The 16,737-nt window shown below is 42.0% G+C and overlaps 1 protein-coding gene across 29 annotated transcripts in view; it reads left to right on the top strand.

The window, feature by feature from the left end:
• MAGI1 (membrane associated guanylate kinase, WW and PDZ domain containing 1) overlaps positions 1–16,737 on the top strand; it is a 368,017-nt gene that overhangs the window by 284,613 nt on the left and 66,667 nt on the right. For 14 of the 29 annotated variants that reach the window (XM_054216223.1, XM_054216222.1, XM_054216216.1 and 11 more), the window contains exons 4-8: positions 434–640; positions 3,519–3,729; positions 7,231–7,313; positions 10,581–10,619; positions 15,059–15,116. In XM_054216223.1, coding sequence (XP_054072198.1) covers positions 434–640; positions 3,519–3,729; positions 7,231–7,313; positions 10,581–10,619; positions 15,059–15,116 — 598 coding nt within the window. The remainder of the gene's footprint in view (positions 1–433; positions 641–3,518; positions 3,730–7,230; positions 7,314–10,580; positions 10,620–15,058; positions 15,117–16,737) is intronic. The other 15 variants (XM_054216236.1, XM_054216228.1, XM_054216215.1 and 12 more) reach the window with 2 other exon arrangements.

The raw sequence follows: 16,737 nt of genomic DNA, 5'->3' as shown, positions 1-16,737 counted from the left end.
TCTCCGGGTGATAGCAGTCATGAATTTTTTATCTTCTGCAGGGTTCACTCCAGATCTGCCACAGCATTGTGTGGGTGCACACATGTAAAAAGACTACTAATTGAAATTCAGATGTAACGAGATGAAGTTTTGCTATTCACCATGACTGCCTTTTGTTTTAGCCCTTGTACGCTCAGTGCACCAAAACAATGCAACCATTGCTTCTCCTTTTAGATTCAACAGGAATAGCTTAAAAGGCAAGAAATATCTCCGTGTCTGCTCTAGAGATGTAATATGCACCCCCAAAAACGGGAATGGCATGTGTTAGTTTATGTATTTACTTACTTGTGGGGAGAGACAGAGCTTTTAATGGAACTGAAAAGAAAATAAAATAGAAATCTTGCTGCTATAAACTGTTCCCTTTTAAAGATGCAAATGTGTTTCTATTGCCTAGGTAACTATTATGGAACGCCCAAGCCTCCCAGCCAGCCCCTCAGTGGGAAAGTGACTTCCACCGATGCTTTGCAAAACCTGCAGTCTGGCTCCAAGCAGTCGACTCCAAAGCGAACCAAGTCTTACAATGATATGCAAAATGCTGGCATAGTGCATACAGAGAATGAGGAAGAGGATGATGTACCTGAAATGAGCAGTAGCTTCACAGGTAAAACAAAAATATTGCGGTCTGTGAGTTAGGATACACGGGGAAGATTTTGGGGGGTTTTTGTTTTTAATAGGTTTCCTCCAAAACTGTCAATCCTGGACAGAAGTGGCCAACAACACCTCTGTGGCAGATGTCCAGGTGTAGGCACTCATATGCACAGCTGTGTCTTCTAAAAAGGCCTTGAGGGGTTGAGCTGGATGAGAAAAAAATGGGGAAAAGTTTAAATCTGTTAGTTGCACAGGGTTTAAGAAGACTTGAGCTATAGTTGACAGTTTTAAACAGTATGAAATGGCTCAGCCAGGATTACATTTGAAATTAGTTGTTGCTCCTTCCTAAATACTTTGCTATCCTTTCCCTTTCCTTGCAACTAGAGATATCCATCGCATACAATTACTAGGTCCTCTTCTCCAAGGTACTTTCCAACAAATTGAGGGCTGCTTGCCCCAGGAATGAGGTCTGAAGTATGGATGCAAGCTCTTTATTTTGTGAAGGCCTTGTCTTCTGCTGAACACAGATCTCAGTCCCGCCGTGGCTACCATCGAGCATTGGCTGAAAGATCAAGGGAAACTTTTGCAATCTGAAGTCAAGTGCTGTCAGGCAGATTCAGAGCAAAACACTATTGGAGATCAGTTGAGTTTCCACAGAAATCCACTGGAAGTTTGTGAAGCTCTGAGGAGCAAGAGCTCTTCCCGATGCCTGCAATCCTAGTACTCGTTAGCGCTTAGAGGATTACTTCCTCATCTCAGTTTCAAGCACTGAATTAATCTTCCTAGCTCCCTTTGAGGTAGGTGCTTAGCTAGCAACATTCTCCACATCTTCAAGCCTTTCACAGCTGCTTGCTGTTGGTGCTCAGAGCCATCACAGGCCCTAGGTCATTTGTCCTCTGGTCACTTCCTACCACCATAACTCTGATCAGAGTCATAGGAGCTGTCATGTCAGTTCCTACCTGCCAAAGTCCTGGCTCTAAACATCTGCGTAGAGCTTGGAAAGGATTTAAGCTGAGATTTAGTTTTGGACCTCTCTGGGTCAAACTGTCTTTGACTTTGAGGGTTGTGCTCTGTTTGGCTGCCTCCTGTTACGTATTTCCAACCCAAATCACTCCTGGCTGGCCTAATCCCTCCCAGGCTGGAGTTTCTGTCTCTCCTTTACAAAGTTTTGCACTGCGGGTAGTTTCTCACATGTTGTGACATGGCAGCAACCTCAGGCCTTGTCGCAGGTTCTGATTCCAGGAGGAAGGTGGTGGGAGATGCTGTTTGACCTCCTTCCTGCTCCTCTCAGTTTGGTGCCCCTGAACTAACTCGAGCATCATTTCCCTTCCTTGTTTTCCTCCACAAGATGAAATACTGAAAGATGTAGCTCATTTGTCACAACGTTATCACACCCTGGCCCCTTGCCTCCATTAAATGGGCACAGAATCAAGAAAAGAGTTATTTCTCATATACCAAGTGATTCCTTATGCTTATTTCACATGTAAGTGTGTTAGCCATGTTAAAATGCTCCTGCTTCCTTAGGAGACCTCTCGGTGACCTGTGTCTTCCAGACTTTGGCATGTTTACACTCACAGTCTTAAGCTGGCAATGATTCATTCATGCTCCTTTTATCTTGTCATCTTCTACCTAAAAATACCGACTGCCAGGAAGGCTAGAAAGCAGACAGCTGAGGGTACTGGTATAGTCTAGATTTTTTTCTTCCCTCTTCTCCCAGCTTATTATTTTCAGTATCTTGTCTTTTTGTAATGGCAGAACACAGATTAGAAATGGCGCAGGAGCTGCAGTTAACGGACCCCCCCAAAACCCAAGGCTGTGGCCTGTGACTTGATGAGGTCCACTGTCTCCAGTTTGGAGAGTGGAAGCGAGGTCTTGGCTGTGAAACCCTTTCAGTCCCGCTGCTTGGGGACTCGGCAGAGTGTGACACCAGTCTCTCTATGCTTTGCTCAGTGTGTTGCCTGCCACGTGTGCTGGAGATTGGTGGTCTCAGGTGATTTGGAAGTATTGCCATACATTTTCAACACCTTCAAGAACCAAACAGAGAAAATCCCTTTGGTAGACATGGAGGTAATTTTAGAATTTGGTAGTTGTTGCCAAAAGCTCTCTGTGAAGGAGTTAGGGGCACAGACCTGTTTTGTGGAGAGCGTTTTCTGTGATTAGAAGTGGAGGGAATGAGCAGCACTTTTTTATGGATACAGCTCACAACTTCACGGATATAAGCATCAGAAAGGTTTCCTTAGAGGGAGAAGGGACAGATACGTAATGAAGCATTCCTGAGTGACTTTGACTGGAAGGATACGGTGATGAGCCATGGAATAAACCACCTCAGACAGCGAGAACGGGCACTAGTGTGGACACATGGTATAGTGCTGACATTCAATTTAATTTTTAATTTAAAAAAATGCACTGCACTAAAGACGTTCACCATTAGCTTGAGTTTCTGGCTACCTTCTGCACTTGTAAAAATCGCCCCTTTTGATCATTCTTCAAATAGGAAATTTTATGCTCCTAATCCCTGTCCCACATTTGGCACTGCGGGAGTGAACCTGTAAGCCTGTTCAGAAGCCCGTTGAACTGATCTCCATCAGTGAGCCCTGGCCTCAGCCTGGAAGGCTTTGGTACCTCGGCAGGGCCTATTAGCGTGAACACAGTAGTTGATCACAGCTTCTGATTTGCGCTGGCGAGGGGCTGGCTGCCAGAGTGTGTGTGGGCAAAGCAGTCTCATCCCTGCTGGCAAAAAGACTGCAGAGTCTCTGCCCTCGCTTCGTCTGTTGCTGTGTCTTGCGAATTAAAAGGCAAGGAGAGGAAAACCGTAAGGATAAACCTGGAGAAGCAAATGGGAGGAGAAGACGACTGATTTTCAATTTTATTTGTGCTTGTTTTTTCTACAGCAGAGTCTGGTGACCAAGACGAGCATAATACGCATATCGTAAGAGAGACAGCCCCACCGTCCGCGATTGATAGCCACACCAACGTTCCCACCACGGAACCATCTCAGAACCTCCCTCAATACCTACCTCCTTCTGCCGAGGATAACCTAGGTCCTCTGCCGGAAAACTGGGAGATGGCCTACACCGAGAATGGAGAAGTCTATTTTATAGAGTAAAGCACATTTTTGTTGTTCTAATTCCATCTCTCTCCCTCTCTCTCTGGGCATTAGTAAACCTCCATGGATGCATTTTGTGTGTGTGTGTGTATTAAATATTTAGTATATACAGTTACGTTGCAGAGCTGTAAGTTCCTTACTGTTTCTGAAGGGGTTCTGCATTTCCTGATTGGATTAACATCCAAATTACTCCTGAGTTCAAAGGCAGAGGGAATTGCTTGTTTTATGAGGGTGGTTACAAAAGCAACAGACACTTATAAAATATGGGCCAGTTGTTTTCACGGGTGGAATGAAAGCTCCTAATTGAAAGGGCTGAGACTTCATTTCTGGAGCCTGCCTCTGTGCATAACGCAGCAGAGAGAGTTCCTCCAGTCGTGTGCTGAGGTGGTAGCAGAGCCAGGGAATGGACTTTGTGTGTTGTCCTCTCGTCAGAGCAAATCGCCCAAACGTGTTGACATGCTCCAGAGGTTTGCAGAAGGCATAGCTCAGTGCAGAGAAGGCACAGTAAGTTTGGAAAAGAAGTACCTCGTGCTCTGCAGTCTTTGCCTAAGAGCTGAGTACTGTCAGCAGTTTTATGATGATATTGATTTTTTCATGCCATAAATAATAGTCTCTAATTATACTTGTCTAGATTTATTGAGATAGGAGTAACTTATAAAATGGGACCTGTTAGTGGAAGAGATTTCTTGCACAGAGGTTAGCTAGACATTAAAATTCAATTAGCTTTTGAAACTCAAGCCCTAAGTAGAGGAGGGGGTGAGGAATTGATTTTGGATTTGATGGTCTGTTTAATGTGGTCTTGGAAACTGAAATCCTCTGTCTGTGTACCAGAAGCCAGTGGCCAGTTAGTACAGAAGAACCTCCTCTGCTAATGCCCCTTCTGGTGCTCTGGAGAATTATGGTGGATTAGGGAAGCAAGGGGAGCCGCCTGCTCCGTCATCAGGAGAAGGAACATTTGGTCGCGGCCAAGGAAAGGTTCGTCAGAGCAGGTTTTCCCTTGGCTGCAATGGCAGCGGGGAGCACATCACAGAAGAGTGCCAGAAGGTCTCAGGAGCTGGGAGGACGGGGAGCACCACAGCAGCTCTTCACCCGCTGGGAGACGGCTGCTGCAAAAAAGGCCATTTTCCAGGGCACTTTCAATTACCTGAAGAGGCTCCACCAACCCCCTGGTGTAAGCCACAGTCTAGAAGGCACAATGCAAATTCTCATTAGTTGAGTATCAGATGAAACTGAAATGTGTTCATTATCCTGAACACAGTATTCTGCCCCTCATTATGTCCTCAGGGTGCCTCATTCTTTGACGTGCTTTCTGGCTTTAACATATATAAGACAGCCTGCCATTTTCCTCCCTGGAGGAGGACAGATGAGCACTAAATGCCGCCCAAGCAGCCACTTGCTCCCTTTCGTCCCCACATGGGCCCCTGCTGTCATTCCTTAGAGGTGCTTCAGCAAAAGGTTCTGCTGCTGCCACCAGTTTCCCCAAAAACCATCCCCGTTGTTGCAGCATTCTCTACGCGCGTGTGTTCTCTTAGCAGTGCAGGACCGTAGCACCTTAAGTAATTTGTTAGACCTTTTGCAGGAGAATCATGTATGTGGTGGGAAAATGTAGCCTGCATACACTGCTGTCTGTCTGACTCAAAAATCTGGTAGCACACCAACTGCTTCCTTCCCTGCAGTGCAGATTGACCATTTTGAGGATGCATACACATAGGGGGTGATTTTGTACCAGAACGTGTTAGTGGGGATGCAGCACTGAATGACTGCAGTTCTATTAATTCTAAGGACACTCTGAGCCTAGAAACAATTTAGTCTGATTTGTATCAAATTAAGAGAGCAAGCTAATGAGCTGTGTGGACCCAAGCTGGCTCAGATGTCTGTACCGTCATCTACAGCACTTTGGGTTATCAAGGCAAGGTGCTGAAGGGAACAGTATGGGAACATCTGAGCCACTTGCAAAGAACCAGCACAGGTCCAGTGGGGCCAGAGCTGCATGTCGGGTAACCAATCCTGATGGCTTGTAGCTGAAGCAATTTGGCTCTTGAGATATGTTTCTCCGGTACTTTAATTGGGATTTTCATTACCCATGGTATCCCAGTCCCTCATTACCCAGCATGTAGATCTATGCATGTTACACATCTAACACAATTCTGTCCCTCTGAGTGTATGATCTGAAAGGTGTTTAGCTAAATTTTCTGTGCCTCAGCAAACAACGCTTTGTGAGCCTTTGGTGAGCAAGACAAAGTTGCAAGAAATATGCAAATATTTCATTGCACTCCTCCCATCACCCCCTTTCTCAGCTGGACTACAGACTTTCTTATTTATAGGTTGGCAGAACCCCTCTGCTTTATTGCTGTTCATTTGCCTTACTTGCTGAATTTCTGCCATTCAGTTTTCTAGTTGGCGATTAATTGCTCTGAAGCCTACAAAAGGATTAAATGCATTTGCTCATCCTGCCTTGGGAGGGCTGGGTAGTAGGATATGTAAAACAAGGACTTTTTATTTATACAGTCGGATCCTAGTTGCAGGGCAGTCCCCTCTTCTTGCAATAAAATATGTTTCCTGGTCTGTTGTTAGTTCCTCAGGGATCATAACCCTCATTACAGCATTTCCAGCATCATGAGGCTGTTGTGAGGCAAAGGTTAAGTTTGTAAACCTCTCTGAGACCTTGAAGGGGAAGTAAATAGCATTACTATGGTATTGAAACTTAAAACTGTTAAGCAGTGTTAAAGGCTAAGCTAGATAAATGATACCTCAGGGACTGGAGGGCTATCTTTGCATGTTATGTCTAAGATGACATCAGGTTGTAGAAGAGGCATTACATTACAAGATTGTCTCCGTATGCAAATGAAAAGATGTGAGAAAATAATTTCTAGAAAATGTATTTTAAGCCTGTTTACTATGCAGCCCCCACTGCTGGGACTGGCATCGCGATACTGTCAGGGGACTCGCAGAAAGGAAGAGTTGAAAGTAAAGCTGTTCAACCTCCATCAAAGGCTTTGACAGAACATATTTATTTGTGTAATTAAAAAGTTTTCACTGGAAATTTTGTTTTTGACTAATGGCTTGGGTCAAATCTAGACAAATGTCAAAGGTCTTTTGCACGACCAAAGGCTTCTGCATGGTTTAGGGAGGAAGGGAAACTTCTGTCTTTATATTAGGAGGCAAATGGCTCCGGGACAGCTCCTGCAATTAAGAAATAAACCACCAAAGACAAAAGTTTGGAAATTAATATTATAATATTGCAGCTTTCACATGCATCCTTCCAGTCAGGAATCTTGATTTGTATATTTTCACTTTGCACCTTTGTGTTTTCAATGCTAAGTTTCTTGTGATTTGTCAGACTAGTTTGCAAGACATCAAATCGTAACACCATTTCTTCTGAAGCAAAAGTATGCCTTTGTGTCTGTTGAATAGTAAAGAGGGTATATACTTTTATGCCACTGATACTTCAGCTCTGCTTTATTAACAAAGGTCATATTTCCATTTTTGGTTTCCAGCCATAACACAAAAACAACATCTTGGCTAGATCCACGGTGCCTGAACAAACAGCAGAAGCCTCTAGAAGAATGTGAAGATGATGGTAAGAGACTGAAAGTAGTGAAATAATAACGTGTTTGGTCCTTTCTAGGTGGGTTTCTTCTTTTCCTTTTCCTCTTTCCAATAACCTGCGTTCAGAAATACTTAAAAAAACAAAAAAGAGGTTTATCAGTAAGTGCATAGAAACAATCTCCATAATGTTGTTGTGAGATCGCTGTCTGTGTATGTAAGATAGCTGTTGAGATGGCAGATCATTTAATAAAAATCAAAGAAGTGCTAGAAGTGAGAGGCCTCTGTTTTTGCAAAGGCGTTTGAATAGTAGTCGCTGATGCTGAACAAGACTCAAAGTTTTCTAACATGTTTGCTCCTTGGATCGCTGTGTAGGAGGAAAGCGACTGAGTCTCTGCGTGCTCCATTGTGTTCCACTTCAACCACCTGCTTTACATGAATTGAAAGTGTTATTAGTTCTTTGTTTGAGCAGAAATAACTCAATTGCTTCACTTCTGCTGTTAAATTCTGACAGTCTGCTTAGTGTTATGATTGCTGAAAACAAATTCCATTTGGAAGTGTAGATTTTTGCCACTGAAAATTTACACCGATGTAATTTTGTATTCCTTGAGATGTTGGAAATGCAAGCCACTGTCCAATTTAGAGCAGCCAAATGCAGGACTGTTAAAGGAGGTTCTTTCCTTGCGTCCTTTAGGAGATGCTGGAAGAAAAAGGGAATCATGATGAAAATAACTTAAATGTTTGGGAAGACCTGTGTGGAAATTTTGGTCTACTGACCAGGAAAGGTGATGGTATTCTAACGCGTAGTTTTGGCTAGCACAATGCTATCATGGTAGACGTATCTTAAAATTGAAAGGGTTTACTTTGTCAGTGTTGGTGCTGTCCTTGTAAAATTAGTTTTCATAATATGATTAACCTCCTACTGGTGTGAGTCAGCTTAATAAGAATTACGATTTTATTTCAGAAAAGAATCAACTCAATCCCTTTTTATTGGTAGGTTCAAACCCGGCCTCCAGAACTACTGTTACTATTTTTGCACATGCAGTTTTTCAGCCTCTACTTCCTTTCACATGTGAGATTTTGCAGGATGTGAGAATTTTCCTGTGCAGCCTTCGCTGCTGTGATGGAGCAGGCCCCCAACTTCCTAGTCCACAATCCAGCATACCCCCAAACCACAAGATATGCGAAACCCAATGTTGCCTGATGTGCCTGCTTCAGATCCTTAGCAACTGGCATCGTCTGTAAGGAGCGAGCGGAGGGAGCTGGATTAATGAAGGCCTTGCTCTGCACCTAAAAAAGGATATGTCAGTGGGTAATCAGAACTGAAACAAAATTAAATGGTAGCGTATGCAGGCAAAGTTCCCTCCTCCTTGCAGTTAAGCATTGCTGACAATTTAAAGAGGAGGTTGCAAAGTCTCGGCATAAGCTTTACTCTTTCAGAGGGTAGTTTTCCCTGAAGCACAATTTCTGTCCTGGCTTTCTCTACCAGCAAGACGCCCACTACGTCGATAGCCCTGGTGATGGCAACCAGCAGCAATGCCGCTGTCGGTCACCATGTTCCGTGCCGTGCTCTGAGCTGGGGCAAGGAGCAGCCGGTAGCATAAGTCCACGGCGGGTGGCTGAGCTCCTCTGTTAAACTGTTTTAAGTCTCCTTGCAGAAGGGAAGGTCTTTCAAACCTCTTGTCTGCTTTGTAATTATAAAACAAGCATTGGGATAATTTATTTACTTGGGATTAAAAACATACAGCTGGGTAAATTTTTGTATTTAATTAAGTTCATGGTTTTGCAGAATAGTGGCATTTTTGTGTATCAGGTCCTTAAAATTAGCAAATTAGCAAATTTCATCTTCCCCGACACCCCTTCACTTCGTTCACTAAGTTTCTCATTAATGAATACTTTTAACATTCAGTAGTTAAACCAGTTGCTCCATAAATATAGCAGTGTGCTGCGCTGTTTTGCTTGGCTGCTCTGATCTTAGTTTGCACATAAGAATAATTATATTTCAGAAAACAATGTGAGCACAAAGAAGGGAGAAGGTTATTTTTACTGCATTGTAGAAGCTGGACATTTTTGGCAAGGGTCACTGTTGGGAGTATTTCCACTGAAGTCAGTGGGATTCCTCCTCTGTTTTGTTTGTGTCGTGTGTGTGAGTTTTCAGGCTCGATCCCATCCTGTTTTGTGGTTTTTATAAATGTTAGATGTCATTTCAGATTTGTTTGGTTGCAGTTGCCTTGTGTTTTTTCTTCGTCAGGATACGTGTCCCTAACAGGTTTTTAGTTGTTTCCAGTTGTTTAGGTTATCAAAGGAAATTGCAATCCATATTTCGTGCTAATGGTCCTAAACAACCGTTTTTGGTAGAATAAATAGCAAACAGGTCACGGAAGTGTATTTTCAGGTGTCCAAATTTTCAAAAGCAATGCTGTGACTGCATCTTCTGTTTGCTTCTGTCATTCATTGATGTGGCTTATACTTCACTGCACTAGGTCCAAGATTGTTTTTACCATCTTTTTGTCTGGTTTTGTCATCATCTTTCATTTTCAGACTGCATTATTATTTATAGGCTAAGCAATACTTTAATCATCTGTGTCACTGTTAACTTATGAATATGGAGCAGATAATGATAAATGGAGTAACAGTGAATATTGATGGCTTTGTGTGTTTGAAAAATCAAGTGATCTTTGTCCCAGGTGCCCCGATAAAAGCGGTGCGTTCCTGTGTGTGCCTCACCAGGGCATCTGGAGTTCGGTGCGGGCCTGTGCCTCCAGTTAAACCAGGCGCGTCGCTCTATGTTTGTCTTAAATCATCTGAGTAGTTACAGTGAAGTCAATTGGACCTTGTATGCACATAAATTTAGGTACTTTCTTGAAAACCTTGCTACATTAGTTCTCATTTAGATGCAAGGTTTTCCTCTCAGATTTCTTCGTTAGTATTCAGGTCTGGCCTGCTGACAGATCCCTGTGTCCACAGGATGGGTTGCGAAGGTCAGACCGTTCAGATCTGGTGGAGAAGCTTCACTACAGTGAGAGCCACACAGATGTATTACTGTGCCATATCAAACTGCGGCATGGAAGTAGTCAATTGATACAGATATTTTGAGAACGCAAGAACCAGTTCTTTCATTATCTACATCAGATCCATCAATATTCTGAGCACTAAAGTGTGATAAATGGAAAGCTTGGGCTCGGTCTGTAGAAAATTAGTGCCGGCTCTGCTGTTTGCTGTAGGGAATTTCTTGCTTGGTGCTGGTATCTGAAATTTTCTTTTAATTTTTTCTGTCTCATTTACTGCTCTTCCCTTGGAGAAGAAGGGGTACACACGGAGGAACTGGACAGTGAACTAGGTAAATCATCCATCTCTCGTTTTGATGTTTGACTTCAACTGCACTGTTTTAAGCCTTTAATTACTTACTTTCTCCTTTGTATCATTTTGCATCTTTCTGTTTTTTTATTTCAACAAGCCTGATTTATCAGCAAAACTTCCCTAGCACATAAAGCATTAATCCTCCCTTAGCTTCAGATCTATGGTGTTTTTCTTACTGATTCAGAGTTTGATGAAAGCTGGAGGGCCTTGATCTTGAAAAGTCTGTTGAAGTTGCTTCCTCCTGGACCGTGCAGAAGTCAGGGGATTTCCACTGGCATCACTGGCTCCAGGAAAAAGCTTATAGGTGCCAAAGTTGAAATCAAGTAGCTGATGATGTTTTTTCATTGGGGCCGAATACATTTCACAGACAAGAGAAGCAAAGTGTGATTTAGAAAGTCTGAGTATTACATACAGTGCTTCTGCTGACCTTGTGAATGAAACAGCTGAAAATTTTGCTTCAGTAGGTGATTTTATAAACAGATGATTTTCGATGATGTGGTACACTTTTATTTGCTGCATCTTTTTGTCTTGATATCTAATCTCAGCAGTGCTCATTCTGTTTACACTGATGGCGGAGGTACTCGTTATTTCTGTTCAGCTATGCTCTAGTGTACTTGGAAAGCTTAAAGGCATAAGAGGTTGCGTAGGATTTTATTTCCACTAGGTCTATTATTGCTTTTAAAGAGGACTGTATTTACAGTTTATAGTTCTGTGTGCTGGAGGATTGTATTACCAGAGGATTAACCTCTGGTTTCTGTAATGACTTGCAAGTAAGTGTATTCTGCTTCTCGCTTCTGTGTGATTGATACATCATCAGCAGCTATTCCGTGGACTTTTAGCACTACTCCAGGAACTGTTCTTCTGGATAACACGCTTGGAATAATGTTGGATGCCTAACTTCTTTTACTGCAAGAATTTGAAAGAAATGAAAGAAACTAAACAATTTAAAGAAGAATGCAGTCACTTTAGCGGCACATTAGCATTGTGCACAGCTCACGAAATCAGCAGCAGACCAAGAAACATCAGAAGTAGGTGGATGCATACCAACAAGCTGCAGAGATTTCTCATGAAGGTCTTCACAAACAGTGACTTAAAATAAGAGAGAGATTAAAAAATTCAGAGCAAATTCAGAGGCAATAATGAAATGGAAATGTTCCCTTCTTTCCGTCTGATATCAGGATCTAGTGCAAGAGAAGAAAAGCTGAAAAAACAGATGTAGAGAAACTCATTAATTGATAAGCCTGACCCCAGATCTGCAGGCACCTACATACACAAGTGTTTTGCTGGAACATCATGAGATGTCACCTTTGTTTTAATGCAGATACAGCCCATTGATACACTGTTGAGATTTGCAAATGTTGCAGTGCAAAGAAAGACATTTTCAAATGGCTCAGTTGGTTACAGCGACGTTAGGGAGGGGGCATGAAAACATACGGCCTATTCACTAACCGTAGTCATGATTAGTATAAACGGGTTGTTGCCAGATATTTAGCTCCTTAGCTTGTCAACAGTTTCTTTTCTAAATATAAAAAAATGAAAACTTGAAGCATTCGCACAGCTTCTTGTTTTCCAAAGAGGTGAATTGACTATGGAGTAATAGATCGGCTCTCTTTTAACAGAAGGTTATACGAAAGACACAAAAATTTAACCTTTGGAGTAGAATTTGACATAGTTGGGCAGATCCTCCTGGCCTCACAGGGAGCAGCAAGAGCTGAGCGTACTGAAGTCGTCTCCAGCTGCTTTATGGTGATTCACGGGCATGACTAAAATAACTGGTGGCTGGAGAAGTTCTCTTTTCCCCTCTGTAGGGTGGATACTAAGTAAGAGCATCTCAGTAGGAATCCATGTGTTTACCCCAGGCTTAAAAGTGTAAAATTGGATATTTGTCCATTGAATTAACCTGCTGACAAATGCTCGTGAGACCGCAGAGTGCTGGATGAATGTACCAAAATAAAAACCATATGGCTCACTCAGGCTCCTAATGATGTAAACTGTTTTTGGAAATCTTATATTTGTGATAAAATCTGATGCTCTGGGTCATCTTCAGTTTGGCAGGAGAGGTAGAGAAGGGAGATAATTTAAAGCCACTAAGAAGCTAGACTGTGCAACACGGCCATGGAGAATATTGCCTTTTCCTTTAGGGAAATTTCAGAGGCTTTCAGAAGTCTGAAAGCGCATCTACGTAATCAACAAGTAACACGTTGAAAGCTTACAGTTTTGTGTATTGTTACTTCCCAAAACATAGAAATGTGTTCCTTAAATAGAAAGCTGCAGAGATAGAAAACTGGAAAGCTTTTGGCACAATACCATTTTTGGGGTTAGGGAAGTGCTGGGTTTCTGACCTGTGAAAAATTTTTAAAAGAAAAGAAAGAACAAAATTTAATACCAAAACCTTTTGTAAGCAGAAGAAAAGTAAAAAAAAAAATATTTTAACTTTAAAAATGAAAAACACATAATAGTCTAAAATAGACAAAAGATATTTAGCAGGAAAAATTGTGGAAATGTCATTTTAAGGTATTTGTTCATTACTTCTCCCTTCCCTCATTCACTTTTTATTTTTCTTCCACCTCCAGCTTGGTCTCTTTACCATTCTGCTTTCACCGTAGTGCAAAGAATTAAATGGCTGCCACAACTTGTAATTTTCCTGATTGCATCCTAGCTCTTAATTTAATTGCACTGAAACTCTTTAAGCCAGTCCCACAGTGTTTTCACCATATGGGACTCCTTTGTGAACCTCAGAGTTCCCTTTGCGACAGGACTTTCAAGATTGGCCTTTAGCTTTCTACCTTTTTCTCACATACACTTGCACAGTGTAAAGGAATATCTGTTTCTGAAGCGTTCATTTCAGGTCAATCTGCTGATAAAATTGTCAAGTATTTTCATGCCCAAAAGTTAGCACTGGCTTGCATTTAATCGCTTATGTCTCAAGGAATCCAAAGATATTAAACCCAATAAGGATAAAATAATGATAAGAATGGAAACCGTACCTTGCATCTGCAAATAAAGGACATGTGGAGCAAAAACCATGAAAATAGATCTCATCTGATCTCCAGCCAATTCTGAACACAAACATAAACTTTGAATAATTAGTCCATGTGTGTTTGTATAGATTCTGTACATCTCCAGTCTGGAGATATTGCTATCCTTATGGCAACATAGCTGAAGCCTATAAATGCAGATCTAGTTTGGTACATTTATTCTAATTAATGGGGCATTGTTGATTGTATTGGCTCAGCAATTGATGCCGTTAATGAAAATAAATCTTTGCATTTGATAATAAACAAACGTAGATTATTTGCTATCGATCCTGCCAATTTAGTGATAAATTTTGAGGTATTATTTTGCATGGAGTATTTGACCTTGTGTTATCTGACAATGTTTTTTTTTTTTTAATTATTATTATTATTTTTATTTAAATGAATGTGCAGACTCTGTGGGACCACACTTGCACAGTCCGTAGCGTGGTGCAACCTTCTTTTGAGTTGATTCACAGTATTACACAAACACACCACTCTGTTTTGTTAATGGGATGATTATTTCAGTACCCACAGCCAACGGGAACATTGCGTTTAAATGAGTGGGACAAGGATCAGGCCCTTAAGTAATACATACAGCTTTAATAACCCTCAGTTGGATGCTGAAGTGATTTTATTACATTCACTAATTATCGTTAAAGTACTATGTGCAGTCTAGAAAATCAACGGGAACAAAAGTGGATACATTTCCAAATGTTCATTTCATTTTCAGAACTGTTTTTTGTTAATTACGCTAATTAAAAAAGGAAATCTCTGTTACATGGGATTATGGCAGTATGTGTTTTTACATTAAGTGCTATGCAGTGAAATACATCTGTGCGTGCCGGCCCCACTTGGGTGGATTCCATATGCGGGGCAGTTATGTTAAACTCACTTTGTCCTCTTTCAACATGCGCTTTTGCGTTGGGCTCAGGGCTGAGCAACGCAGTGTAAATCCCAAAGAAAGGAGTCTCCATTAGTGTGCTACAATTGCTCGCCGTAATCTCACCCATTTTCACATGCTGGTGTTAAAATGCCTCTGGGCTGTTGCCTGCATGGACTTCCACTGCAGCGCTCCATCCAGGGCCACTCCGCCCATGGTGGTGAAACCAGGAGGGTACTTGAAGCACTCCCAGAAAGGAAACATATTGATCATTTGTTCATTTAATGCAAAAAGCAAATGTAAAGTTGACTGACATGGGCGTCTTCCCACTGATTTGCTAACCCAGCGCAGGTAGGACAGGCTATGATGTTGGTGCCATGCTGTGCCAGCCCTTAAAGGGGCTGCGGTTGTTCTGAAAAGCGTTCAAAGCAAAGTCTGAGCTGCCGATGAGTTTTGCACACTGAGCAAAACTGTCAGAAGGAACTGCACTGGAGGCTTCAGTAATGCTTTTTCTATTTCCAGAGTTGCCTGCTGGTTGGGAGAAAATTGAGGATCCCGTATATGGTGTCTACTATGTAGAGTAAGTGCTGCTCTCTGGTTCTGGTGTTGCTGTTGGGTGGAGGAAGGCTTCCCTCCACAGCAGTCTGTGTGCTTTGTTGGTAGCATCTCATACCAAGGAGGAGACCCTGTGGCCCCTGGGACATGCCGTAGGGGCTGGGAAGAGGGATCCCTGCCTTGCCATTCCCCATCCTCTGGTGGGCTCTGGCAGCAGCACCCTGGGGTGAGCTCAGGGGAGACAGGAGCACCCCTGGGTCAGGGCATGCAGGAGCCCCAGCACCTCACAAAATACTTTTATCCAGAGAACATCAATAAGCGTGCAATTAACTGAGCTCAGTCCCCTTCATAGAGTGCTGCGATTGAAATACGAGTGTGCGAAGCAAACCACCAATTCAGTTATAAGTCAGAAGACACTCAAAAGGAGGAAAGGACGAGCCTGTGTGACCAAACAGCCACGCAGAGGTTCTTGCATCGGGCTGTGTTGTTGTGAATAGAATTCACAGGTTTACCGGGACTCTCTCCGGAATTAGAACAGCTTCCTCTTTATCTAGATGTCAGATCGCTCCCTTGGGAAACTGAAGATCTGAGTTTTGTTTCATCGCTGACCCCATAAAATGAATTTTTAATTATGTGTACGCTCCTGTCTAGTAGGATGGCTTATGATAGCCCTCAGAATAGACATGGAATACAGCTTCTGTCTGCTTTGGCTCATTTCTGACCCTACCATCTGTGCCTAGGGAAACGAGGTTAGCAAACTGTGTAATTAAGGCTTGACATTTATTTACCAAAGACATCAAGAATATTTTTCGGCTATTAAATGCCATGCCGAGAGGTTTTTCCAGCATTTTTTTCCTGTCACTTTATATATACATGCCTGTTAGTTTTGTGGCACTCCTTAGTGATGAAATTAAATAGAAAAGTAACAGCAACGAGGCATAAGTTTATTTTACTTACTATCTATAAGCTATATCTATAAGATTACAATTTGAGCATTCATCTCTGTCCCCTCCAATTCAGGCACTCTATTATCACATAATAGTTTTTATTGAGAAACAACTGTATCATGAAAAAGTTTACATCATATTAAAGTAGTTATAATTTTTTCTTAACTTTCTGAAGATATCTTGAAATTGGAAATCTTTTACAGAACTTATGAACTTGCTTTTATTTGATTAGTTAAATATTTTTCGAGTGATTTAATATTGATCTTTAGCAGAAAAATTCTGAACATAACTATCTGGAGTGCTTGTACTGTAATTACTTGAAGAATTGGTTGGTTGGTTGTTGTTTCAGGGTTTTGGGTTTTTTTGATAGAGGCGCATTGCACAAGCAAGTTCTTAATGGTAAACTTTGCTTTGGAGACAAAGATAGGCTTTAAGCCAATATAATTTTCTAAGATCTCCTGCTCCTCTGCTGTAGCCAAATCACTGTTGAAAAATTCCTATTGAACAGTTGATGAGCAGCTCATCTCAGCTGTAGCCATCAGCTGCAGGGTCCCCAGACCTGTCCCCACCGTCCTGGCATCTGTGGCTGCTGTTTGTCATTTGGTTTCATAAAATGGTTAATCTTCTGTGGAGGGCATTGCTTGTCTGCCATGTTTGGGGCTGGCCTGCCTTTTTTTTTCTTTTTCCTGAGATTGGTAA

Source organism: Rissa tridactyla, chromosome 10 (genome assembly GCF_028500815.1).
Source record: "Rissa tridactyla isolate bRisTri1 chromosome 10, bRisTri1.patW.cur.20221130, whole genome shotgun sequence".
NCBI lineage: Eukaryota > Metazoa > Chordata > Aves > Charadriiformes > Laridae > Rissa > Rissa tridactyla.
Note: the sequence above shows the minus strand (reverse complement) of the source record. Positions and strands in the feature narration are given on the sequence as shown.